This window comes from Gymnoscopelus braueri (genome assembly GCF_963280865.1).
Source record: "Gymnoscopelus braueri genome assembly, chromosome: 6".
NCBI classification, from domain to species: Eukaryota; Metazoa; Chordata; class Actinopteri; order Myctophiformes; family Myctophidae; genus Gymnoscopelus; species Gymnoscopelus braueri.
In genome coordinates, this window is record NC_137607.1 from 38,732,802 (window position 1) to 38,760,777 (window position 27,976).

General features: G+C 42.0%; 1 protein-coding gene across 2 annotated transcripts; it reads right to left on the reverse strand.

Moving 5' to 3' along the window:
* Window positions 1-27,944, reverse strand: ccdc50a (coiled-coil domain containing 50a). Of its 2 annotated transcripts, XM_080431889.1 has the most exons (12): window positions 27,578-27,944; window positions 23,785-23,847; window positions 17,080-17,209; window positions 15,054-15,144; window positions 13,776-13,878; window positions 8,463-9,410; window positions 7,310-7,461; window positions 5,922-5,966; window positions 5,064-5,189; window positions 4,748-4,830; window positions 3,999-4,111; window positions 1-3,578 (listed from the first exon to the last, which is right to left on the reverse strand). In XM_080431889.1, the coding sequence occupies exons 1-12, from the start codon at window positions 27,624-27,626 to the stop codon at window positions 3,559-3,561; spliced, it is 1,923 nt and encodes a 640-aa protein (XP_080288015.1). In that variant the 5' UTR covers window positions 27,627-27,944; the 3' UTR covers window positions 1-3,558. The 2 variants fall into 2 exon arrangements, with proteins under 2 accessions (XP_080288015.1, XP_080288016.1); XM_080431890.1 differs by lacking the exon at window positions 8,463-9,410.
* Window positions 27,945-27,976: the final 32 nt, after the last annotated feature.

Consider the following 27,976-nt stretch of genomic DNA (forward strand, 5'->3'; position numbering starts at 1 on the left):
AACTGGAAATGTTGATAGTTTATTACTGTTTGAGATGCTAAAGGTAAGAGTGATTCCTTTATTGGTTTCACTTAATTAAAAGAAAAATACCCATACCTTTTAATACCCATACCTTTTTCTCTGTTACAGTAAGTGCCAACACATACATGTGTTGATTCATGATTGCATACAAGCCCTGGATTAAAGAAAAGTTCAAACTCAACGTTCAAATTTCCTTTTGGATTGCACTCAAAGCCAACGCACCCATCAAATACTCAATCGCATCCTCCTCAAGCTACTTTTTTTCTTCCCTTCAATCATCAATATGTCCACAAGGTGGGGCTATTATCAAAGAAAGTATGAACACCAGCTCAGAGAGGAGTGGTAGTTTAGCTACAACCTGCACAGCAAAATCCTGACTGTTAATTTAACTCAATGTGCACAATTTTTACACTCTCAAGGTTACATTAACAAATTTTACTGTGCATATATCAACGTCTTAAGAGCTGAGAATTACATCTTCTACAAGTCCCTGAAAGAAAAATCACATGTACTGTATGGCACCAATTCCATTCCATCAGTTACAATCAACACACAACTAATGCAGAAACAATTCCATTCCATCAGTTACAATCAGCACATACACAACTAATGCAGAAACTCCACCTATAAATGAGTCTACATCTTGGCCTTTTGTCAATACAAACATTAACACACTTGGTTCAAGACTATGCAGATCAACGGGGAGAGAATAATAGGACAGAATATGAATCAAACTTTCTCCATCTGAATTGCAAAGGACTTACTGGTGGAAGCATGTGCTATAAATGTTTCATTACAAAACTAACTTAAACGAGGTCAACACAGTACAATATTTATGAAGATTCCTCTGAAATATGATTTGTTTAGAGTGAGTCCCTCTGTAAGCACAATGGCATGGTATAAAATACATGGTATAAAATCCAACAGTTTAGCTAATAAAGTTAAGTTTGAATGTATTTTCCATTTCCACTGCCCACTCCTATTCAATATGAACATAACATTACTGGCCAAAGAGCAGTGGAAACAAGAAGTAAAATAAGTCCCTTTGAGTGGCGTTAAAGGGTTAGTTCAGATGTTTTGAGTATTTTCTGTTGGAAATACTTACCATTAATGTAGTGGTTGCAAAGGTATTAATTGATTGCCAGAGTCCCGTGGTCAGAGTTATGGTCCGGTTCGGATGAATATGAAGTAGTTCCGGTAGATTAGTAGATTTGGTGGGGGCCGCTAATTAAAAGTAAATTAATTAAGAAAACTAGCGTCATTTGTATTGTTGACCTATTTCTACCATATAGAGCAGGTTTCGTTCAATTTCGACCCCTCTGTCACATGGTATACTATTTTTTGTGTCATATATTTTGTGCGTGAGTAGGCTGCCGCGGCGCAGTGATTCTGGACACAAACATTAGTACCATGTGACAGAGGGGTCGAAATTGAACGAAACCTGCTCTATATGGTAGAAATAGGTCAACAATACAAATGACGCTAGTTTTTTTTAATTTATTTATTTCTAATGAGCGGCCCCCACCAAATCTACTAATCTACCGGAACTACTTCATATTCATCAGAACCGGACCATAACTCTGACCACGGGACTCGGGCAATCAATTAATACCTTTGCAACCACTACATTAATGGTAAGTATTTCCTACAGAAAATACTCAAAATCTGAACTAACCCTTTAATTTCATTTAAATGTTTTGCTTTCTCTCTGGTTTAATTTCAGTCTTTTCCTGCGTCCAGATGCAGTTCTATTATGGGAATGTTTACTTTTACTGCAAGCAGGAAACGATGGTCGACTTGCGAGACAAGAAAGAAAGAAGGAAATTAATGGTTGGGGGTGACAGAGGGACAGTGTCAGTGAGAGAAATGAATGAATGAGGACATAAGTAAAAGAAAATACAAAATAAATACTAATAAAAGTTTCCTTTCAGCATGAATTCCAAATGATAACTGATGTAAGGAAATTGGGCACAGGATGAAATCATCTACTTTCAACATGTGGGGGTGGGGGAGAACGTTAACCACTTGAGCCCCATTTTATACGTTGTACGAGAAAAATAGCCGATCTACAAGCTCACAACACATTCCAACGCAAGGCGTTGTGAGCTTCAGGATCTGCTATTTTCAAAGATTTACATCTATAATGACCTGCCCAAAATAGGGACCCCAGGGTTAAAGTGGTTAAAATCATTAAGGAGCATGTGTAGAAATTCAGACATTATTTACATTTAAATAAAATCAACAACAGTTCAATCACACTATGTCGATGCCATCAGCACAAGCATGAATTTAGGTTTTGGCACAGACCTGTGACGTACATGCATCTCATAATGTCACTGCTCCATTTTCTGACAGGGCTTAGCACGCATAGCCGACTTACTTTGGTTCGTAAACGACCAAGCTGATATCAAATACTGTTGGGAAAAAATATATATTTCAAAGCAGTATATTGGTTAGCATATATCTTGTTCAGTCACAAAGAGTACATTATTGGCTTTTTGTTGTGGCTTTGTCAACAGTTGACAGGCAGCCAGATAGACTGATAGAGCAACAGAAATGCATGTACACAGCAGGTGTACACTTTCAGTAAGCATGCACATAGAAACACTTTAGAGTCACACACAGAATGTCCTCCATTCCTCCACCTGTACCCTTTCTCATCAGGGTCGATCATTTGAAATCTAATCCCCCTCAGAAGCAGAGGATGAGTCTACACAGCCAGGTATAAATGCACGGACGATCACGAAGCACCATCTCCTCTGGTGCGGAAAAACCAGCAAACACGTCAGCCAAAAGACCCAGCATCTTGATATGATATAGGTATTGTTTGTTTTGTGCATATATTATGATGATTAAAAACATGTCCCTTGAAAGGAGTTATATGCAGTGTGGCACGTGGACAAGATGCCCGTGGAACTTTGTTGCACAGCATGGCACATAGACAGATGTTTAGGAGCTGCAGCCTGGGAGAATGACGACCCATGCAGCTGCCATGTTGGATCTAAGACACTGTAGCAGCCATGTTGGATTGAGCATCAGGCACATCCCACAGAGAGGAAGATGAGGGTACAGAGTTTTAAATCCAGCACAGGCCCTAAAGCCCATGTGACGGAAAGGTGCGCAGATGAAGGACGGAACATCGGCACATGTACGACCACAACAAGAGAGGACTGGCTCCTCTACTTCAAACAGCTAAAACCATTGGAGTTCATGTCACAAGGCAGCAGCTCCTTCGGCTCGTCTTTGTGTCGAGCCAGTTAAAAGGAAAAATAATAAGAATGATAAAAAGATAATAAAAAAAGAGGGAAAGGGAAACTTGGTCCAGCACTCGAAAACATGCTCTCTCAACTCTGGTCCAACTTTGGAAGGTGTTAGAAAAAAAATCCCATTTCCAATACATTAGTCTGTCCCATGGCTCTTGGACAAAAGCCCAGAGAGGGTTTGGTAAAAACAAAACAAAACAATAAAAATCCAACTTTAAAAAAAAAATAACAAAAGAGAACTGATATAATGGCTGGACAGCACAGGGGGCCTGAGTCATTGCCTATAATAGGCACCTGGAAAAAAGCGAGAGATTAAGGAGTTTTATTGTCATTCCATACAAAGTACAGAACCAAATGTGTTACCCAGGTCCTGGTCATGGCACAATAAAATAAATTACACCTAAACACTACATATAGAGATGACAAGCTTTTTGGCTCATCATGCTAAAAGTTGTGACTTATTCACACTAGGAATCAAAACTAAATACAAGGCGTTCTCTGCATAAGAAACTGGAGATTAAAGGAAAATAACACATTTAAAATCTTAAGCAAACCTGTATCAGAATCTCCCACTTTCCTTAACAGAAATATAAGTACAACCCCCCCCCCCCCCAAATACATTATAGATCAAAATCAAGCCAGGATAATCCTAGTTTGGTGAGTGCATTACTATAGGCCTTAAGTGAGGCCTTGACCTCTAGTAGATGGACAAACCTTTGTGAGCAGCCTCAGGTCTGGAGGGAGCACGGGGGGTGAAGGGGTTCTCCGAGTAGCCGTACGGAGAGCTGTTCACATTCTCATAGTCATGTGCACGGGGTTGAGGAGGCCTGGTAGGAAATGTAACAAACGACAATGTGAGCGATACCACAATAGAAGTTTCACATCTTCTTTTAGTGGCGATTCAGCAGGTGGTATTTTGCATTATAGCTCATGGCTTATATCTCTAAGGCTTTATTTACAAATAAAACCTCAACAGCCTGTTGCTAGAGCCCGACCCAGGGGTTGACACTAATGGTTGCCCGGCAAGTGCGTCCCAACAGGAATATTGTGGGATAATGAGGGACTCGACTGTAATATTGCAGGATTATGTGGGACTAAATGGCACTTACATTTTGGTGTGGGCGGAAGCGGTCGGTCAGAAATCCAACGTGAGCGAGGGGACTAAGACAACAGTTCTACATTGCATCTTAGTCATTTGCATTAGATCGTTTTTAGTGCCAGTTTGGTTTACAGAACCAGCAACACTTCAACCACTAGGTGGCTTCCCTAGACGCCTACTATAGCTGTTGAGGTGTGGTTTTGTTTTATGTACTGTATGTGAGCCGTCTTTATTATTCTCAGGTCAGCAAGGGTAACAATGACAGATTTTACCGCCACAGCAACAAAATCATCCTATATTTTATTGCAACAACAGGAGATTGAAAGAAGCAACATGAGCAGTATTGAATGGGCGGTTCATGTACCTGGAAGGCTTGTTGTGGTTCCTCTGTCTCTGGTATTCTTGCTCCTCCCGTGTTCTGGGTCGGACCACCTCCTCTGAGCTTGGCTGGAAACGCAGTGGAAAAAAGAAACACATTTTAAAAGAAATGCTGGTCTGCCGCTCTCCGTTACAGCAGCCAACAGCAAGCCACAGTTTGTGTGGAATTATGAGTCACATCTACAATTTATTTTTTCCTGAAGAGTATTATTTTAAAGATATAGCGATTCTAAATTGCTTCCGACTGCAAAATTCTATGTTAAAACCAGAAGGAATGGTTTAGGAAAAAAGAAAATAATCACCCTGTATTCTCCCTCATGCCGCCTCCTCTCTCTGTCCTTCTCTTTCTCCCGCTCCTTCTCTTTTTCCTTCTCTTTGTTCTTCTTGTATTCCTTCTTTTCCTGCTCCATCAAAAGCCGGGCAATTTCCTGTCAGAGCAAAACAGTAGTTTAATGGTACACACCAGTCCCAAAACATCATCCTCCTTCCGAATCCTGCCACACATTGACGCAGTATTGTACCTTGTTTAAAACATACACAGTCTTGAGGTGAAGAGTGATACAATTACAGAGAGAGGGTGATAACCATCATCCTCTCGGCCAGGTCAGCAGCAGATATCAACCCTATGGCCAATATGGCAGTAGCTGACCAATCAACGGAAGCTGAAGTGCCACCACGCCCTGAAGGAACTCAGCATGTCAATCATGGCTGCCGTGGTTGCTGTGTTGATCAAATGCTATTTTCCATCATCATATAATAAACTTATCACCTAGCAAGGGTGAATACCTGTGTCATAAGAACTTCTGAGTTCATTACTTACATTACATGTGTTGTTCTTTATTAGTTACTTTGATGTCATCTTGATTTTGTAAGTTTCTATAAGTATTAGTTTATTATTAGGAGTATTTGACAAAGATTGCATAAATGGTATTTAAGGATCTACTAATTATTTTGGGCTACAAACGGTTAAAAACATAAAGGGTGTGTACGCACTCTGGGAGTGTATTACATGGCTACAAAACAATAAACAGGCCGGTGTAGTAATAGTTGACTGAACAGCGGTAAAGAATAGATAAAGAAAGGAGGATGAAAAAAAGAAGAGTGAGAAAATAAATTAAATATACGTTTCCAGACTTGGTTTGGCGCCGGCAGCTACTAACCTCATCCTGAGCCACTTGGGCTGCACGCTTGTCGATCTTGCTCGCCTGAAAACAAACAAAAAAGAAAAACAATCAAAACTTGTAAGTCCTTCTCCCCAGGCACAGGACTCACCGTTCCCATGACTGTCATTATATAACATGGGAAGTGACAACCCTTTTAACAGCCTTCTTAAGTCACGTATGGCTTCAAAGGCATCCAAAGCTCTGAAGTTATTATATCCACACAGCACATGAAGCTGAGCCATTGTTTTATTCATAATGGTTCCAGATGTTGAAGTTGGCAGAAAATTGCTAAAGACATTAAATACCCATTGTGTAATTGTGATGTTTATTTAGAAGGTGGTCTGGTTAGGAACACAAGCTTTGCATTACAGAATATAATTCAAATAAAATCATCACTTGCACTAGAAGAGTAATACTACAAATTTGTTGCAAAACAAGTACATTTCAAGAGTTAAGGTCATTACACATCAGGAGCGGCGCTAATTAACCATACGCAAATGTGTCGCGATCATTTCACATCAAACTTATTTTTTGGTGAAGCCAATGTTTGGTGAACATTCATACAGCTTTATGATTTTATTCACACTGAAAAATCCACCTCATTTAAAAAAAAATAACGATGTTGCTTCATCAAAAGCAGTTTAAATTCATGCAAATTAATCACACAAAATAAACGCTCCCGGTGTGCACGGACCTTAACAGTTACATTTTGCCAGGCTACTGTAATTGCTACTTATATTTTTGCAATGCAGTGACAAGAGGTTGACAGCATTTCAGCACCTCCAGTTCTTGCGCAACGAAGTGTGCTGATCTAAGACTGAACTATAACATGTATTGTATGCAATATATTCACTTTCTTTCATTGCATTTTTTTCCATTGAGGGGTTTGACTGACTGGTTTACTGTTTACCAAGTCATTCTTTATAATCTTTTGGGCTGTTTCATGGTCCCAAATGTGAACAGATTTTTATCAATGACTCTTTGGCCAGCAAAGCATTAGAGTGACCTAGGAGAGGTTTTTGATATGGCTGAGAAAGTAGTGATTCTAATCAGCCCGTAGCACTTGCCCCAACCTTGACAACCATGCAGTCTTATGCAAAGGTTAAAATGTCATTTAGATGGCATGTTATTTAGACAGATGCCAGGTTCATTTGTTGCCCTGGCATCCTATAGTTTGTATAGTTTCAATGTACACATTAATTATTTATTGATATTAAGTTTACCTATGATCCTATACGAAGTCACTACACCGCCTCTACGCATTTGATGCATTACCTTGTGTTTACTGTAAGTCGCTCTGGATTCAGAGTCTGCTAAATGCCTAAATCATAAATTGTTTTCACAGTTGGATCATTAATAAACGCTATTACTGCCGCTTTCCTCACCTTGAGCTCCTCCTCCTGTAGCTTCCTGGCAACCTCCATGTCTATGATCTCCTGCTCTCTGATATCCAGCCGTGTGAGGCCCTGGGTCGCCTCCTTCATCCCAAACTCACTTCCTGCTACCACTGGTCCACCTCCTCGGTGGACAAGGCGACCTGCATACGGAATCACATCTATTAAAAGATGGACACAACAGGAGTATGTTTGTCTCCCAACATACCCAAAAGAGCTGCAGTGTCTCTGCTGGTTTTCAACCTTGTCGTTTTGGATTTTATGACTTTATAGGCCTGGGAATATGGAAAACCCTTTCTGCCACGGAGTAAAGATAAAAAGGCCCGAATTTAGTTATTTTCCTCAAAATCGTAATCATACATCTCAGAATTCACAATTACAAACAGAATTCTGAGATACGCTGCAATTGTGAGAATAAACCTCAGAATGCAGAGACAAAGTCCGAATTGGAAGAAAAAAAAATAGATTACACAAAACAAAGGACATATATTCAGTGCTAGGAAGAAGAAAAAAAAATCTCTCTATATATATAATTTTAGTCCTTCCTTATGGGATAGCTCTGGGGCATAGTACTACTTCAGAAAATAACAGTACAACCAGCTCACTGACAGCTCTTGAGTAATATTGCGCTTGGGAATCAATCGTGGGAGTACTGGCATGAAATTAATTATGAAGCATATTGTAGCAAATTTCTACGAGACATTGACAAAACACATTTTCATCCAAGCATAGTTAGGGTTGATGTTACTAGCCTGACGATGGCAGATTAAGCAAACCACCCCACACCACACGCACAGCAGCAACAGCAATTGGTTCAACCCCATCAGAGATCAGTTTAGGACCATTGGAATAGTAATCACTCATTAGCCTCAAATTGAAATTGTCATCATCATCATCCTCCTTGTCCTCATCATCATCCAACTTTAACACCATTATTAAAGATTAAGACAATAGCAATGTAGAGGAGGAAGGTAAATTCAGAGAGAGAATGCTGATTGTAGTGATTATGTCGTCAGGGGGTTACAGCACCACCACCCGAAGCCCCAAGATGTCACCCCAGTGGGAAAGCAGCCCCAACGTTTACACCCGACAAACCACACAAACACCCAGATGGTCCCGGAGGTGGGCTCAGCCGGGCTTGTACCTGTCTCCCGGGAAGGGTCAGTATCACTGCGCTCCCTTCTGGGACCCTCCCCGTCTCGAGGGTCCCAGGCCTCCCTCCTCTCCCCTCTCCCATCGTCACTCCTGTGCTCCTCAAAGACCTCCCCGGGTCCAGGGTAGACGCAATGCCGGCCCCTGGCCCTCCTTTCCATTTCACCATCACCATGGTCATCCACCATCTCCACCTCCTCCCGGGACACCCTCTCCTCCCTCAACAAGTCTCTGCTGTGGCCAGGCACCGGTTCCTCCTCAAGGACCCTTTCCCTGCTCCTTGTTCTCCCCATGTGTCCTTCTCTGTCCTTTTGCCTGTGCCTTTCCCTTGCTTTGTCCCCAGTCTGCCCTCTGCCTCTATCCCTCTCTTTGTCTCGGCTGGCCGGATCATCTCTGTCTCTCCTCTGGTCTCTTCCCACGTCCCTTTCTACATTCCTGCCTTTCTCTCGGTCTCGATTTTTGTCCCTTTCTCGGTCTCCAAGTCTGTTGCCTTCTCTGTCATGGTCTCTCTCCCGATCCCTGTCTCTCTCTATGGGGTTATGTGGCGCCGGCGGTCGGGCAGGCCTGTCCTTCCTCCTCACCGCCCTTTCCACTTCATCCCCCCTCTGACCCCTGACTCTGCCCGTCTCTGTAGGCTGGTAGTCTGGGTACCTATCCTTGTGTTTGCCTCTGGGGGAGAGTAGATGTTCTGGGTATGGATCTGCGTGCCTGCTACGTCCTCCATCAGCCGGTGGGTAGTGTTCTGGGTATCTGGAACGGCTATGAGGTGCCACGGGGTCCTGTTTTGGGTACCTACTCCTTTTGGGCTCCACAGAGCTGTACTCTGGGGAGTGTTCGCGATGGGAACTGATTGGTTCATTTGGTTCACCGTGCCGGCTCGGGGAATGTCTATCAGGGCCAGAGCGGCTGGGTTTGTCCAAGTCATGGGGCCCTCGTGCAGCTGGGCAAGGTGGAGATGATGTACAACATGGTAGAGGGGACGATGGTTGATGAGAGCATGGAGACGGGAACAACAACACAGACACAATATGAGCTGGAACTAAGTTGGTTAGTATGCACAGAGTTAGTACCTGTTGAGCAGAGTGTTTGTAAGTAATGAACCAAGCTACCCTGAGAACAGCAGAACAGCAAGAGGAATGGCAATGGGGTTTTGGACCAGAATGGAAGACAGGTTTTACAGGACTGAGGTCTATGGTGCAGGCCTTCTTATGACAACAATGGAAACAAACGTCACTGGTGAACAGAGGAAAATTCAGCTTATAGGCAAAGGCATTTGGTATTAAATATGGAACACACAATATGCCCTGTGGTAATGCGAGGTATTTGTTAATGATATCTTAGCCTAAAATCAATAAATGACAAAGCAAGTCTTGGCATCAAGCCAGCTACTGTATTAAGGCTGTTGCAAGAATGAATACAAGAGAAAAAGGACAAACTAGTTACGCTAATAGGAATTCAAGTTAATTGCAGAAGAATCACATTTCAGAGACCCTCCTGTGAACTCGCATATAATTGGCCAACATTTGAATTTATGTGGAGGAAGCACACAGCGAACCAGCCAGTATCACCTACCGTCAGCTGAATGGAATGCTAGTTATCTACTGGCTGGTTCACATCACTGTTTACTTTTGAATGTTTGAAAAAAGGTAGCCACTGTAGGGCATGACAGCCAACTACCTGCAAAGTGACAGGGTTCCCCTAAAGGACGTTGATCTCTGCTGACTGTGCTGTTCTCTATTTCAAAATAGCATACAATTCAGACTTTCGGTTATCGACAGGACTTGAAGATTTTGGTCAAAGTCAACAAGGTTTATCATGACAGTGGAAGGGAAAGCAAGGCTGTCAATGGGTTCATACTTTACAGATTGTTATACACAACTGTATGACACCATCTACAACTTTAAGCGTTTCATTATAAACTTAAATAGCACTTCCTCGAATCCTTTCTGCATTACATGTCCCATATTTCTCTGGCTTCTGGTCCCTTTCAACCAATGCCTTTTTTTCCCTGATGGTATATCATGCTGCTTTATGATTGTCTGCAAGCATCACCTAATTTCCTGTGCGAAGTAGCCTATCGCACACCTAGGGAGAAGTTACACCACTGATAAGACAGGATTGAGAATAAATCCATATTGTATGTAAAAACGTGTGTCAGCAGCACCCATATATAAACTATATATGCAATTATGCATGCATATGTATGCGCGTGCGTGTGTGTGTGTGTGTGTGTGTGTGTGTGTGTGTGTTACTCTGTGTGTTCACAAGGACATTATCATTTTACTATCATCCTCCAAAGATGATGATAATAAAAGTAACACGGGTTTGATTCAATATTTTAAATGACAGCGTCAGTGATTCAGATCGTCCCTTTATAGGAGCAAACATAAGACTGCTTTGAGTGAAAGCTCAGTATTGACCCTACATAGCCACAACTGCCTCAGCTGAATTCAACAGCTTTGGTTTGACAAAAACAAATATAAGCAGCTGAATCACGGCACACTGCCAGTTGTACTGTACACAGGTGTGCACATAAGCACGTAGCTAGGGCCTTAAGACGGGAGAGGTTGCATTATGCATAAGTTGCAGCCTGATCTATACATTGTCATAAAATGGTGTTGCACACTGCAAATAGCCAAAAGCTACATAGAGAGAACGTGGAAGATGGCTTAAGTCATCATATACGTATGTGCAGTACACAGGAGTCATTCATAATGACCCAATTTTGGCCAGGGATGTCAACAGACTTCAAACACTGACACAGTGCTGTATGGACAAGAAAGTACAACTCTTAAGGTCTGGCCATCCTCACAGCCCTAATTTAACCACTTAAGTCCCATTTCATAATTTGCCTGTCACGCAAATAATAGCGAAAATAGCTGATCTACAAGCTCACAATACATTGCGATGCAATGCGACCTTGTAGTTCTGCTTTTCATAATTTTTGAAAATGTTTGAACATTTTGGAAAATGTTTGCTTATAATGTAATGCCCAAATTAGGGATGGCAGGGTTTAAGTGATTATGGTGTTTGTGTGTAGGCCTACGTGTCTCACACCAACTTTCTACACCCAAAGTACAACCCTTCACATATTACATTGTCATTTAGTTGACAGTCTGATCCAGACAGATTTATACTCAGCACAACAATAGAATAAGGTTAAATTACTGACAGCACATGCATTCAACTGCCATCAACATTAAGGTTTGCCCGATTGCCCGGTGCAAGGAAAATAAATATTTGGGCAAATGGAGTTTGCTTTCTGGCAAATGGGCAAGTGTTTTTTTCCAAGACTGGACAACATTCTTCTGTTAGCTATTCACACAACATGAGATCGATCAATCTTGTCAGCACTATCTCAGTCTTCAGCGATACACACAGTCACACACACACACACATGCTGTTGGCCACATGTAGCAGGCCCGCCTTACTCACAGTGCTGCACTCAGCTCTACATTACTCGATTTGCCTTGTTTGCTGCACTTGAAACTAGCTGTCACAGTATTATGGTTTGTGGGTGTTACCTTTGAAAATAGCTGTCACTCACAGTATTATAGTTTGCGGGTGTTACCTTGCTGAAAATAGCTGTCACAGTATTATGGTTTACGGCCGTTATCTTGCTAAAGATAACAAGTGTGCAGAGCAAAACAAAAGTCAACTAACTGTGCTTCCGCTTTCCATTTCTCTCTACGATGATTTGAATTGAGTATTGTTCAGAAAAGCCAGAAAACAGCACAAGTGCAGTTTGGAAATAAGTCACATTTGAGGCGAATTAACAAAGAGAGACTGCCAACATAAAACATTAGCACATTTGTTAGACTACTTTGAACCTTTGATGATGAATATATATGTCTTTTTTTTAAACATCGGCAGTGGTGCACTACATCTGTAGCATAATAAGCACTTGATTTGCTTCTGAAGCTGAGCCTTTATTAGGCACCAGAGAAGATTAAAGGGTCCTTTCAAACAGTCCTCAACCCTAACCAGCTCCTTACTGTATGCAGCACACACACACACACACACACACACACACACACACACACACTCTCTCTGATCTGTACACCTGTGGCTCATGCCATACAGTACAATGAGCACTCTGGCAACCATATCAGTGAATTTCTGTCTCGGGCCAAAATGTGATTGCCAAGTGATGTGTGATGGAACCAACTTTTACAGCTGCACACAGCTTCAATCACAGTCACCATCGGCCAATGTGTCACTGATTGAAAGAAATCAAGGACCTTATGGTCTCCTGAATTGCAGACAGAGTTTGCACGTTAGGACCTTAGAGGAATTCTACATACAAATGACCTCTGTGTTCAGTGATGTTAAACAGTAAAACAAGATGTTGGTGATAAAGGTGATTCTCAACGAGTTGGTACACAATAGTACCGGTAGGTTGCAAAATTGTCTTCAGATTTAGGGACAAGACCAACTCTGGTTACGTAAAGCCCCATTCCCACTGGCATTTAAAGCCAGTGATCAACTGGTAATTTTCCATTTTTATCATCCTGGTCTCAAATCCCGGTTTATTATTCTCCCGCAGCAGGAGTGGAAATGAAAGCTTCTGATTTCCAGAAGCATATGATGTGATAGTTCTATGAAAAACATTTGTTGTAAGAAATTCAGTGAATTATTTTCTGTCTGTCTTTCCATGCATGGATTATCCAACCACGATGCAAGTTGGCATTTCCTTGGCTGGTTTTATACAAGTATCGTAACTCCTTTAAGAAATAGCTCAGTACATAGTGTGCATAAGGAATGGACGAGAAGAAAACATTTCATCATCTTGCATGCTTTAGATACCTCTTGTGTGAGATAGACGGACTATCTTTCTATCCATCGATCCATCTATCCATGCATGCATTTCTCTCCTGATTTAATTGTTGATGCAAAATTTAGGTCCCAGAGAAACCGGTTGAGAAACAATGTTAGAGGGCATCTTAAACCAGCTAATCCTAATTATTTCCCTTATATTCTTTCATAACACATGAGACACAAACCTTAGCAGTCAACTCTTAGCATTGCAAAACCAACTGTAGTGTTTGTACTTGAAAGGGAAGATTGAGATAACAAATGGTGTGCTTGAGCTTTCCCTGGAGGTTAACTACAGTATAACGCTTAGAACAGCACTTGTGAAAATCTCAGCCCCAGGTCAGCAACAGTATCCAGCACTGTACAGTGTCAAAGTCGCACAATCATACACCAACACATGCCTGGAAAACATCATAGACTGTGGCACAACAGACCCACGCGCACACACATGCACGCACACATTATGAACAGATTATTGGTGCTAACTCACCCCCTTGATCCTCAAAGTACTCCTCCTCAAAGTTGGCCTCCAGCTGTTTCTGTCTCTTCCGCTCTTCCTTCATCAACTTCTCCTGCATCTTACGAGCGATGGCCTACATTATGAGGGAAATAAAAAGATTAACAAGGATAACTTACCCTCCACAAAATCTGTTCCATTCCGCCTGTAGAACTGGGTTGCATTTCTTCCCACTCTCTGTCTGTCTATTAAGAGTTCTCAACGGACCTGAAAATTAAGGTCCGGCCCTAACTGGGCCGGCCCGAACGATTACCATACTTTTAGGCCAAAAAACCTGAAACAACGAGGAAGTACCATTGTATGCTTAATGTCCTCAAAGTCACGCATCCAACAAGCTTTGAACTGAGCAGATTTGACCTTCCGTTCCAGAGATAATGGCCAAAACATCTTGAAAATCGATGTTTGAGTTTTGGCCATTTTGTAATTCTTTTCTTAATAACACAGGCTAGGAAGGTCTAGGAAGGTCGTAAGGCGACGAACTCGCTACTTGTTCACTTTGAGCTGCATCCAACGCATCCACTGCCATTTCTGCCGGCCTCACCGTTCGGCCGCTAGGGGCTATTGAAGAAATTAGCTTACATTTTCGTCCCGGCCGGGTACGGGCAGAATTTGAGAACTCTACTGTCTACACTGTCCTGTCTATTGTATGTACTGTATATACACACACACACACACACACACACACACACACACACACACACACACTATAAACTTAACAGCATCTGTACTGAAATGTTAGCTTTGCTTGCATTGTGGACATTAACATTCAGCATGAAAAATGTGAACCTGATGTCTAATCAATAAACTAATCAATTTAATTTATCAAGAACTGAACAAACAGTTTCTGCACACTTCTCATTTCAAAATTCTATACTTTTTCCAAGACATTTATTTAGTAGGATGGATGTTATATACTGTAGGTCAAATAAGTGTAGCAGTATGTACAACAGTCCCAAAGCACTTTTGTTTTGGATTTTGCGCCCCAAAACCTACTTTTTGGACTTTAGTTAACACTCTCCATTGCACCCATCTGACTCATAATGGAACAATAACTATAAACCTGCCATGTTAATGATTTAAGTGAGACAAGCCACCCATCGAAATTGGGTGCTGACTGATGGGATGTAGATGATGTCTTGCTTGAATGGGCAATAGTGAGTGAATGAGTGTACAGTATGTGTTTAACCACTTTATCCGTGGCATGTGTGAGTGCGCTGTGCATGCGCGTGTGTGTGAGAGAGTATTTCTTACCGCATCCTTCTCCTCCTGCTGTCGTTGTTGCTCCGCCTGTCGGACCAGTTCTTCTTGAATCTCATGGGCAATCTCATTATCTTGGCGCTCGCTGAGGTGTGTGTATGTGAGTTTTCATGTTTGTGTTGATGTGTGTGTGTGCATATGAGTTTGTATGCATGTGTATAGGGAGGCAGAGAACAGTCAACTATTAATAGCAGATACACATTACAGATTACAGAGCATAAAACAGGCATAAAATGTAATAATCTTCCTGTTGAATCAATCTGCCTTGAGGCTGTTGTTCAAAAGTCTGAGCTCAGGGGGGAAAAAAACATAACATTCACAACACTATTTCATTTTATAATCGTTTAAGTTTAGAAAGAGATGAAAGTTTGAGGCAACTTAAGGTCTATTGGCTGCTTGTTTTGCTGGTTAACAAGGAAGACCAGAAACATGGTAAAATCATCCACTAGTCTTATTTAACTTCAGATGTGTTTTCAGGTAGCATGGCTGATAATCGTAAAATGCAGTGTATATCTATGATGGAAGATCATCTACACAGCATGAAGTGGGAAACAACAATATGATTTGAAGAGTCAACACATGATGGAGTAGCATTCCTCTTGCTTTCAGATCAGATAACTATCTGATCAATCAGGGATGACATGCCTATGCTCCAGGCAGGATTCTCCAGGCCTGCTGTGATGTTACTCTACAGCTCATGATGCTATCAGCTCATCTGTGTCATTGAGCACTGAAACTTTGACAATGAGACCAACTGAGTGGAAGACTGGTAAACACTGAGGTGTGTAGGTGTGTGTGTGTGTGTGTGTGTGTGCTTCTTTGCACACAAGAGACAGAGAGAGCAGGAGAGAACTAGAGAGAGAAAGAGATTGAGAGAGTGTGTGTGAGTGTGCGTGTGTGTGAGTAAGACAGTACGCAACACAGGATCGAGAGATTGTATGTGTACATATGTGCGGTTCCAAGAGACACTGCACCAGATTGACTACATTGCAGTCCACCTGCACTTGAATTACACTGCTGTAGGTGTGATATGGCTTACGTAGATGTGGGTGTGTGTGTACATGACGTGGCATTTGCCAGGGCAGAGTGGATGGCGACAGAAGCTCCCAGCATGGCAAGCGAGTTACTGGCCTGCACTCGTGTATGAAATTGAGCCATTACTAAATAAAGATTATTGATTGAAGTGAACTTATGTAATGGTTGCTTCTAATTCTAATGCCAATTACCTTTAACTAAAGTGTGCGTGTGTGTGTGTGTGTGTGTGTGAGAGAGAGAGAAAGAGAGAGAAACTGACTTTTGGCTGACTGAATTGTGAGTCAGCACATTTTTACAAAACTTGGAGAGCAGAGTGGAGCCTCTTTGTGGCTTGTATGTAGCACATGATGTACAACAGGGTACTGGACACTAGCAGTAGTGGTGGATACTAGCAGGAGACGTGATGGCTGTGGGTTACATACCTCGGTACGGACTTATATTACATAATGTGAATTTGTATCTAATGCACTGAGCGTACCACAGCTGAACGCCCTCTGCAAGTTGACAATGGCAACACATGCAAAGAGCGACAGAGAAATATGGACAACGAGAGAGAGATAGAGAGACAGCGACACCTAGATCAGTGGTTTACAAAGGGGGCCACCAGGAGGGCCAATTGGTAAAGAGAGGAAAATGAAAGATTACACCATTTCTTTTTTTAATTGAAATTAAATTCATAAGTTTGTTGGCATTGCTATTTTCAGCACGTCATTACAACATTACTGTCAAAATTATAAGAAAATAGCGGATCTACAAGCTGTGTGTGAGCTTGTAGATTGTCTATTTTCTTCTTTAAAGATATTTCACAATAGGGGCTGCAGCCAGAAGCTATGCCTCTTTGGGGGTCCTTGGCATGGAAAGGTTTGGGAACCACACTGACATAGATGTCAAATAATATGAACATGCATACATACATGGTCTGATGGTGCATGTGTGTGAGACAGAGAGAGGGGGAGGCAATGAGGACAGAGAGATGGACACTCACATGTCTCTGAACTGTCGCTGGTTCTGAACCTTGGCCCTCTTATCCTCTTCCTCCTGGAGCTTCTTGGCCACCTGCAGGTCCTGCTGCACCAGGCGACTCTTATGGACGTTGGACGCCAAGTGGCTCTCGACTGCAGACACAAACACACAAACACCACCCTTAAGCTCGGTGCGCATAAACACACACCAGTAACGAGCACAAGTGCACACTCTTCAGACTGCATGTATACACAACACAAAGCACAGCAAGTCAGCCCGCCAGGCTGCACTGCTTGCTGCTACTGAGGAATGAGAGGGCAGGGGTGACAATAATTACACTTTGAGAAAACCTGCATACGCCAAGTTTGTTTTTGTGGTTGGACTCCGTGTACTTGAGCTAGGATGGATTCCACTCCGTCTCTGAGTGGAGGTTTACACACACACACACACACACACACACACACACACACACAGACACTTTGAAGTTTAAATAGAGGGGCACAGCTGTGCTGTTGAGATCTGCTTTGGTAGAAGAAAGAGATAAACCAACAAAGTGCCGCTTTGGCCTCTGAAGATACACAGACAGAGCATGCACTATGTAATGGATCGGATCATGCTAAATTTAGCTGTGTGCACTGTGCAGTCATATCGCACATTTTATGTTTCCATAATGCCACATTATATAGGCATATCAACTACATTTAATTTAGAAAGCCTGCTGTAGTTGAAAAGATAAGATATAGAAAGGGCAATGACTTCATTGAGCTACCACAAATGGAGGAGCAAAATAACTGCTAAAATTAATGGCTAAGCAAAATTTGTATTTGATCCATTAACTGATTCACTGAGAAGTGATTTGTTAAAGCCGAGGTGCCATTCCAAGGCTGTGTTGGCATAACAGGTGATAAATCCTGTCTGCTGACGCACTACGGCCGCTCGGTATGTACGGGTGCATCACTCACTCATTCACACAGCTCCCCCTTACTTGACGATCGATCGGCTCACAGCTTTCTTGTGAAAAAGGGCCAAATTACATCCCACAATTTCCCCCGAGAAGGGCTCCATAAAAGTTCCCTCTTCATTCACGTTGAAGGAAGTAAAGAAGAAGACCTGCGTCACAGCCACGACAGTTGATAAAAAGCCAAGGGGCCAGCATTGATTTTATTTGGATGATACTGATCAATCGTGTACATTTATGACACCTTGCAGATGAAAAAAAAAAACATTTGACGTCGAACGTGACGTCAAAAAGACGAGATAGGAGGCTATCTTTATCCCACAGGAGGTTTTGCAAAAGAAAAGAAAAAGAAAACGCATTGGTCTCTCGAGGGAATGAACGACAGGATGGGGCATTATGACAACCTTTGTTCAACCTTGAAAATGTCTGACATCACTCCACAAACAGGGAAAGAGAAGGCGAGATCGGACTGTCTAAAGGGCTGTTTCACAACAAGCACAATAACTATATCGTTCACCATTGTCTTCATTATAGTTGTGGTGTGGACTCTGCGATCCAATTGAGTCAGAACGATCTTTAATGTTATTGTTAAGGTAGTTATAGTTAGTGCTTGGTGTTAACGTCTCTTAACACATCGGGTGCCAAACACGGTCTGGACCGTGTTTTCACAGAGTAGCGCATTGGTGCCGAACACGGTCCAGACCGTGAAATATGTCTTTTTGTTTTTTTCGTTTTTCTCCACACGGGCGGGGCTAGAGCAGCTCTGGGAGTACCCATTGTGATCTTGAGAAGGATAGGCCAGATAGATCACCGGAAACAAAAACATGGCTCCCATCCACTTCCTGTCTATTTCCTTCTTTAAAACACCTATATCTCCGAATCTGTTTCCGGTGGGGAAAACCGGTCATGCGCGATGCGCGATCCCCCCCCATTGTAACTCGCGAGTGAAATGTTATCGTTCCAGGCTGTAGCCAGGGTCATCGCGCAACATGAATGGATGTTTTTTTTACATGGATTTGCTCCTCGTGGAGTCTAGAGCTTTAAACAGCAAAGCGCAGTCAATGGGGAGAATGCTGGCACCCAACGTAAGTTGTTATGAAAAAATGCTGGCACCCAATGTGTTAAAAATGGAAGACAAAATGCCCAGACCAATCTAAGTAAAGCAGAACTCTGAAGACCTGCTGCATTGAAGGAAATAAAAAAGAAGACCTTCAACACATGTCAGATATGCTGAATGTTTACATCAGTGGCTTTCAACCTGGGGTCCAGAGCAGGGGTCCTTGAGGGGATTCTAACGCCCCCTCCCCCCCACCAGCTAAATGATAAGACAGTTAAGAACTAACTTAAAAATGGGCCCTTACGGGTCCATTTGGTTCCATTTGTTCACTCTCAAGAGTTAAATGAACACGGAGGGTTTTACATTGTAGATTGGGGTCCCAGAGATGCAACTTTTATCAAATAGGTCTGTGGACTAATGCATATCAAACTGGGGATTCTTGAGAACCATTGGTTTACACAACCTTGGCAAGATGACTTCTCATGCAGCCTCATGACAACTTTGTCGTTTTTACATACTCTGGGCTTCCAAATAAAAAAACGAAACAATACCAATGTGCTTATGGTTTTCTTTGCTTGACAGAGCGGGTTGCCATCTGTTGATGTGAGGCAGTGAAAAAACAAGACAGCTGGGCTGTGAAAAGCAACAATGCGTCCTGTGTTGTGTGACCTCCAGGGTCAAAAGGAGACAAACGGTTTGCCAGCTCAAACCAGATCAGTTAACCTGGTGGCAGAGGGGTTAACCCATTAAGACCTGAGATACGATTCCACAAATGTCTTCTTAATCCTATGTTTTCTGAAACACTTATGTTGCTATAACATCAGTGGTGCTCAAACTTTTTTCATGTCAAGGACCTCCAAAATTGTATGTATTTGGCCACGGAAGGTAGGGATTTTTAAACAAGCCTCAAAAAGTGTTAAGGACAGTCCTTGGCCAAAACCAAGAGTTTAATTAACACAGTCCAGATTATGCTGTGTAGGGATGTGACAGCGTGACATCTGGTTCTCTCCTCCCTCCATATTTCAGCCTAAATGCCATGCAAGGCCGTCACTGAAAACAAACACACAAACTTATTAAAACAAGCTGCAGCAGTCTAGAGCCACTGATTCTCAACCTCTTTGATTTCAAGGATCCCCAGTTTGATATGCATTAGGCCACAGACCTCCATTCGATACAGTTTCTCTCTGGGACCCCAATCTACAGTCAAATCCTCTGTCTTAATTTATCTCTGAGTTACAGTACAGGCCTGCAAGGGTCCATTTGGTTCCTATCAATCAATCAATCATTCAGCTGGGGCCCATCCCAGAACCTACTCAAGGACCCCTGGGAGTCCGTGGACCCTACGTTGACAATCAGTAGTCTGGAGAAGTCATTAAGGCTGCTTTCTAGAGAAAACACGTGCATGAAGAGTAACAAATTACATTTCCTCTCATAGAAATCCAAATCTAAGCCTAACTGTCTGTTGCGTAAATACAAGGGGTGCAGGGGGTTAAAAAGTCAAAACAGATTCCAGCTCACAGTTGTAGCTGCCTAGTCTTAGAACTTGCCATATGTATGCGTTTCGGCTATGAGCCTTCCTCAGTGCAAGCATGCTCTGAGGAAGAATGCTCATAGCCGAAACGCGTAAGCGTTCATTTATTGGTGTGTGTAATAAAGAAAGTGGAAATGTGAGTACTTTGTCCTCCATTTAATTGAAATTTTGGATGTGCTACCTTTTTGGGATTTTTTAAATTCCTTATTTTGATGTGTATACTGGACTTTGGGTCTAGCACTCCACTGAGAAAACCCATTGTTGATGCGCAACCTCTTTTTCTTATTTTGCCATATGTATGATTTTGACTTTTCGTTCTTTAACAAGCCTAACGTACAATTCATTCAGTTCATTGCATGACAGTATTACACTGGCCAAAATTTACTAATTTTCAAGCGAACAACCTTAAAAATCTGGTTATTTTCGACAGGCAAGTATGAAAAGCAGTTTTACTTGATCATCTCAGTTCTTGTCATTTTCATGTAAAAGTTGAGGGACAAGAGCAGGGAAGCTGTAGCCACACTGGCCATCTGGGTTTAGTAGGAGTAAGGCGACGTCCTGCTTATGTCTGGCTCATAGATTGTCCACCTGTTTGGGCAGAAGGGTGTGCATTTTGACCTCAAAGCTTAGTAAGGGTCTTAGTTCACCATGATGGAGACGAACCATACTGCCATCATGTTTAGCCCATGACTGATGGTATACTTGACCATTTTCCAAAGCATACCATGGTTTATTAGAATTGAGGAAGCCAATGGATTCCATTCATTCCAGTACGGCATGAAAATCAACTTGCAGGAACTTGAAACATTGCATTTGAATGCATTTTAAAGCATGGATTGCTTTGAAAAGTGTAGCTGAAAATAGTCCCTGGAGAAAAGATTGATTTATGAATGATTTATAAATGAAATCCAAACATCCACAACTACACGCAATGACAACATTGACTCCAGTATGTTAATGTCCATGGAGAAAATGTAAACAAAACAACAAAGCTGTTAAAACAATTCTAGCTGTATTCTTCACAAAACGCCATGTGAAAGACTAGTCAGATACTGTAGCTCAAAAAGACAAAGTAACCTACAGTATATCTAGACACAGAGTCACCAACATGCACACGTACAGACAGACACACACAGAAAAAAATCTCAAGTCTTAATTTATCCATTTAATTCTAAAGGTCCTTACACACCGGGGCGATATTTTTCATGCGAATAATACGTTTTTTTTTAAAACCTTATAAAGTCAATGCAAGCTTCCACACGAGTTTCGCGGAGCGAAAAAAGCGTCTTTTAATTATTCGGAACGAGTCCGAATTTTGCGTATATTCGCATATTCGCCGGTGTGTAACCGCCTTAAGAGTTAAAATAACACTGAGAATTGCACTGTGTGCATGCATATGTGTGCAGACAATAGTGTCTCAGTGGGCGTTTCCTGCTGATGTAGAAGAGTGCTTGCTAATCTGATTTTGCTGTCCAACTTTGATTCAGACTCTAGCCATGGCTGCTGTGGACTGCTGCTTCAGTAGTAGACACACATAGGCATTAATGTGATCCTGACAAAGCAGATAGTAATAGTACAGTACCCTAGTCCACCATAGCGCTCCACGACCCTACTACCATTGTTATGGCATCCTGCAGTACTGGCATAATGCACACACAGTGGCAAAGCGGGGGTTTATACAGGCATAATCAGCCTGTTTCCACTGACACTGCGGTTTGCACTGTCAGAGTTTGACACATTTTTCTGTGGAGGAAACTGGATTGTTGGTGTGTGCAGTCTTCAGTTTTCTACTACTCTCTCTGACGCTCAATACCTTGTCTTCCTGTAAAGTAAGAGAGATGTGCCCTAGGAATGCAGAAGGCTAGGTTGTTATTTCTGTGAGACAGACTCACAGAGAAGAATACCAATAAGGTACCCAAACTGTCTGTGAAGCTGACTATCTAGGAATGGGTCTAAATCAATTTGCAGGCTAAACGAGTTCACACCAGAGCACATTCATAGTAAACAGCCGTCCACTCATAATAACTATAACGATAATCATGTGAGCGTTCACACCAGTGGCGTCGTTACGCGGGGGCTTCGGTGGCTATAGCCACCAATGTTTTATCCAAAGCCACCAATAAAAAAAAAAAATATATACATATATAAAAAAATATAAATATATATATATATATATATATATATATATATATATATATATATATATATATATTATTTTATTTTTGGTCACGGCATTGAGTAGGCTATAAAATGCTGCGCGCAGGATTATGGAATATATCCTAACATTGCAACGGTAATCAGCACCATCTGTAGGCTGTCACTTGGCTACTTGCTTACTGAGTCACAACTTGACCATCATGCTGTGCAGTGCCCATGCAGTATCAATTTGACACAAAACCGGCATTAAACCGGAATTTATAACAGTGACGGTCGCCGATGTGGTTTGATATAAAACCGGCAATTTTGATCGGCGGCCGTTTGATCGGTGCATCTTTAACTTACAGGTGAGATAAATGTGGTGGATGTGATGCGTTTTGGGTGCTACATTGTGAGATTTTGGCACTCATCAGAATGACTCTCAGACATAGTGAGGTTCAACAAACTGTTGTATAATAAAAAAATCACACCCAGTGTGAAGTGGGCGGTGTGGTCATCACAGTGGTCATCATAGTGATGGAAGCTCACTTCCAAAAAAAAATATTTTTGGAAGTGCATAATCCTATTTATAGGTTATTAATGTCATCATGTGTCTCGCTAGCCAATCACAGTGCTGAATAGAGTCAGCCAATAGAGTCAGCCAATCTCAGTACAGCTAACTGGGCCAGCTGGGCCAATCACAGTGCAGGAAACTAATACTAATGAGGTGTCCCAACCCCACTTATAGGGGCGGCTACACCGCCCAAAAATGCATCCCGCAGACCATCAAGTGTGTCCAGTAGAAGACATTGTTGACCAACTGTCAAAGCTGTCAGAGATGAGTGAGGAGGAGTGTGAGGAGGACAGATAGAGGCATCACCACCTTCATGCATTTCAACCAAATCCAACAGGAATATACGGGGGAGGTGGTCATTATTGTCGTGCAGCTGCAAAACCTTCTGTTTTGTAATGTCTTGAGCCCTGGGGTTATTGGTTAACACCACAAAAAGGAAAATGAACACCACCAGAGTATTGCGTTACTTACTCTCTTGTTCCTGAAGATTGTGGGCCAGGCAGTGGTCCTCCAGCACTGCAAAGTCTCGACACACTGGGGAAAAACAAACCGAGACAGAGCTGTTCAGAAACACTGCTTTCACTTAACAATATTAAGACAATGACAGGATACAACATCCAGAATCAACTTAAGCCATAGCCTAGACATTTGCTGATGGATCCGAGACGGATCATTAGATCTTTGAGTCTAGGCTTTTATCGTATGTTGTTGAATGATTAAAAGCGTGAATGACATCCATCGTTTCAGACTTTCTAAACTCATCGCCCATACGCCTACACACCAGAGCAACAGTGGCTCTGATAAGAACAATATCACCCAGCCAACAATCATGGACAGGAAGACAGTCTGAACGGGGCAGCGTAGACTGGAGAACAACTACTGAACCATCTTCTCTAGGCAACAATACTTCAGTCTCCAGATTAGGCCAACGTAGATGACATATGCCAAAGTAAGAACATTCATAAAAACTGTGTGCTTATACGAAAGGAACTTTCCAAGTTAACAACATAGAGTATTGGAAGATCAGATCTGATACGTACAACATGTGCCCACTTAATCATGCAAGACAGACTTATGTAGACAGGAAGTCACCACCACCAAGTGTGTCTATGGTGTGTCTGTGGTTTAGGGTCTCTCTACAACAGGTTATTTTCATCTTCATAAAACACGAAGTGAAACTCTGGTTGAGCAAGCATTCTCTGACCTTCAATAGACTAGTTTGGGCAAAAACATTGGGACGACTTTGCTGATTTCGAGCTTTTGAGTGTGAGATCTGGATACGCAGAACGCATTGACACGATTGTTCATGTCCTCTTTTTATGATATTCTATTGGAGTCTGTTTACAGGAGGATCTTTACAGGAAGCAGCCACCAGATTAGTGCGACAGGGTGACAATGGTCACAATTAAACAATTCCTAGGGGAAAAAAAGAGATCTACAGTAGGTGCACAGTAAAATCCTTGAGTGTAAAATTTGAGGATTTTGCCAATAACATTAAGGTGCGCTTAGCAACATGCAATGAATGCTCAGTAACCAGCAGTAGAAGACAGTGATCCTACAAGTGGGCAGAAGAATGTGAGGCAGGGAGTTGCTGAGAAGGAGATTCCAGCCTTCCCTGGAGAGATAAGATTTTAATTAAAACAAGCAAGCATTATAGAACTCAAGTTTCTCACACAAATACACTGAATCTGAGACATAATTATTTATGAACTGATTTGACATGATTATTTAAATACCATGGTTGGATCTGCCTTTAGGCATTCAACTTCAATGGGCCCAGAATAGCTTAATTGACTTCTATGGAGGGAATGCAGAGGCCTAAGGGTGTATTTTAGATTTAGAAACATTCTCACAGTGCAAGTTGATAATGGATGTGAGCTTCCGGTACATTTATGACATCTGTGTCATGCTGTGTAAAGTGGATTAAACTGAACAGAACTTAAATTAACTTTTTAGCTTCATATTTAACTCACTCTATTTACCACTGTGACTAAAGATATGGCAAACTCAATATAATTACGTATATTTTATACTGTACTGATGTAATGGCCAATGAGAGTATATAAAGGACTGAACTTGGGTGACGGTTCTCTTTAGCCACACTCTGAGGAACAACTACGGGTCAAAACCGGTCGGCGTCCCTTTGGCGGTTTTGTTTGATTTTAAATGTGTGTATGTACGTACGTTAACATTTGTCCTTGCTCATCTGGAGTGTGCTTCAAGTTCGCCCATTTGGCTTCATTTAATAATCCATAAAATTAAGCTATTGATTTACATGTAATTATTCTCCAATGTGGCACTAGCTAGAAACCTTTGATTGATAGAACACACGTAATAAGCCTTTATTTTTTAATAGATCCGGTTAATGTGGAATTGTAATTGTTTTAAGAAAGATTAATTTCTGAACTTGGCTTACAGAACCATTCACTGTGGCCTGAAAACAAAAGTTACCCCCTGGCATACTGATCAGTGCCTGTCTAGCTATCAAATTCAAAATAATTCAAAATAAAGAATTATGAATTATGCTTTTTGTCTTTTAGCAAAGCATAGAAGTCTTAGGTTTATATTTACTACTCTTAGTCTTCTCCAAGCTTTCATTAAACATTCATAAACCCAGTGGCATCACTCAACAACCTCACACCACAAGGCTCGGAGCCCATTCTCTACTCTCACAGAGATTACCTCATCCGATAATGCATATTTAATAGCATGAGGACAACACAACTGTGGGCTACTTCAAAGTATCACCAGCATTCATTTGTGTATGAGAACATTTTCTAAAGAAACTGAAAGCACATTTGCCAATATAATTGATGGCGAGAAAAACAGCTTGGAATGATTTCTGAATCATGAGAGTTCCTATTCTTAAAATGGGGAACACATTAGTCAACCCAGATGCTGAACCAGTATTAAATAGTAAGCCAATAGTAGATGGCTGGGCTAGACAGACTGGATGACGTGGCTGAGTGAGTTGGTTGAACAGATGAAGTGAGGAGGAGAGGGGTAGACGCCAGTCACGCCACTGTCTCAACAACACCCTCTGACCAACTGGGGAGCATGTTTCAACCATTACGTCTAACCTCTTTAAGTAAGAAACCTGACATTTGATCCAAATAATATTACTGCATATAATCAGCCAAATTTGTGCAGCCAGCACAATAATCTGGGTTTGTGTGACAGACACAAGTCACAACTCCCTGTTCATTTTAAAGTTTCAGCACTTGGTGCATGTCATTTTTCTTATGTACTTAGACCAAACCTTTCATTCAAAACAAGTCAACACAGAGCATCAGGGGACACAAGGCAAAGAAAGCTGAAACCAAATTATTCTTTGCTCCGTCTCCACGTCACTTAAACCAAACAAAAATAATACCCTGAAAATGTGAGGCAGGAAAACTGACGTTTTGCCAAACACTTTGAGTCAACTCAACTCTCTGGAGCCCAGCTAAGTAGTGGAAAAAGCCCATTCCTTCTATTCTTCCACTCCAGCATCCCAAACATTCCAGGGAGCAGCTGTTTCCCACTCTGGGATCTTCTTTCCATCAGCTAAACAAGCCATAAGTTCAGCATAAATCTCTGCTTTTCTACCATGTCTTTGCAGAGAAAACAACAGGCTCAGTAAGCCATGGTGGCCAGGGGGAGGGAGGATACAGAGGGGGCAGTCAGTGTGGATGTAATGGACTACTGGCCACATGCTTTAATCTGTTTGTTGCAGCTCTCAAATCCTAATACTCACTGTGAGTGTGAGGCCTATCAGGTGACATGCACGTCCCACATCGTGTCATATTCGCAGAGATCAACACATACCAGTCTTGAGTGATTCACACAAAGTCTGGTTATGTCTTATGTAAAAACATATACATTTAAAAAGGTCGGTGACACCTTCACTGCCTTATCTATGGAGACAAGTTGTCATTTTGAAAGAGCAAACCCCTTGGAATTTAAATGACAAATAGAGATCAGCATGAAGATTAAGCTTAATCATAAAGCACATAACCGCAACAACACCTATAATGTATATGCCTCAGTACGGCCATGACGAAAAACGATTTATGTTATTATAAGAACACCTTTTAACAGGACTGCTGTGCTGCTAGCGGCTTTAGCCATTAGCTAAACACCCCTCTCACCACCAACACCTGCGTCCATTACATTCCCTGATAACATTAGCTATGGCTAACGTCAGAGGTAAATACACATAGATGACATAGCTTTATATACTCAGGTTCAGCAAACATGTTGTTGTTATTGTCATTATTATTACCCTCTTTCACTCCCGGCAGTTTTTTCTCATCGATGCTAAACTCAGCCATGTTGTCGTCAGACAAGACAGACAGTGACAATATTATGTCAAAGCCCGTTTCACGTTGAATTAACACTTCCTTCCTCGCTCCCTTCCTTCCTTCCTTCCTTCTGCGTTCTTCCTTCCTTCCGAAGGTGACCGGTGTGGGCCGCGGGGGGGTCGATCTAACTGATTGATTGACTGATCGCCTTTAAAATCACACAAACCCCGATTGATCCAAGTCACTGCACGGCCCTCCTTTGATTGGTTTCGGTGACCGTGTCGCGGGTCGCACCAACAGCAGCAGCTGTCCTAGTCCTCCAGCTAGCATGTCAGATTCTCAGCGAGCATCCCTCCTGGGAGAGCCTCCATCTTTGGTGT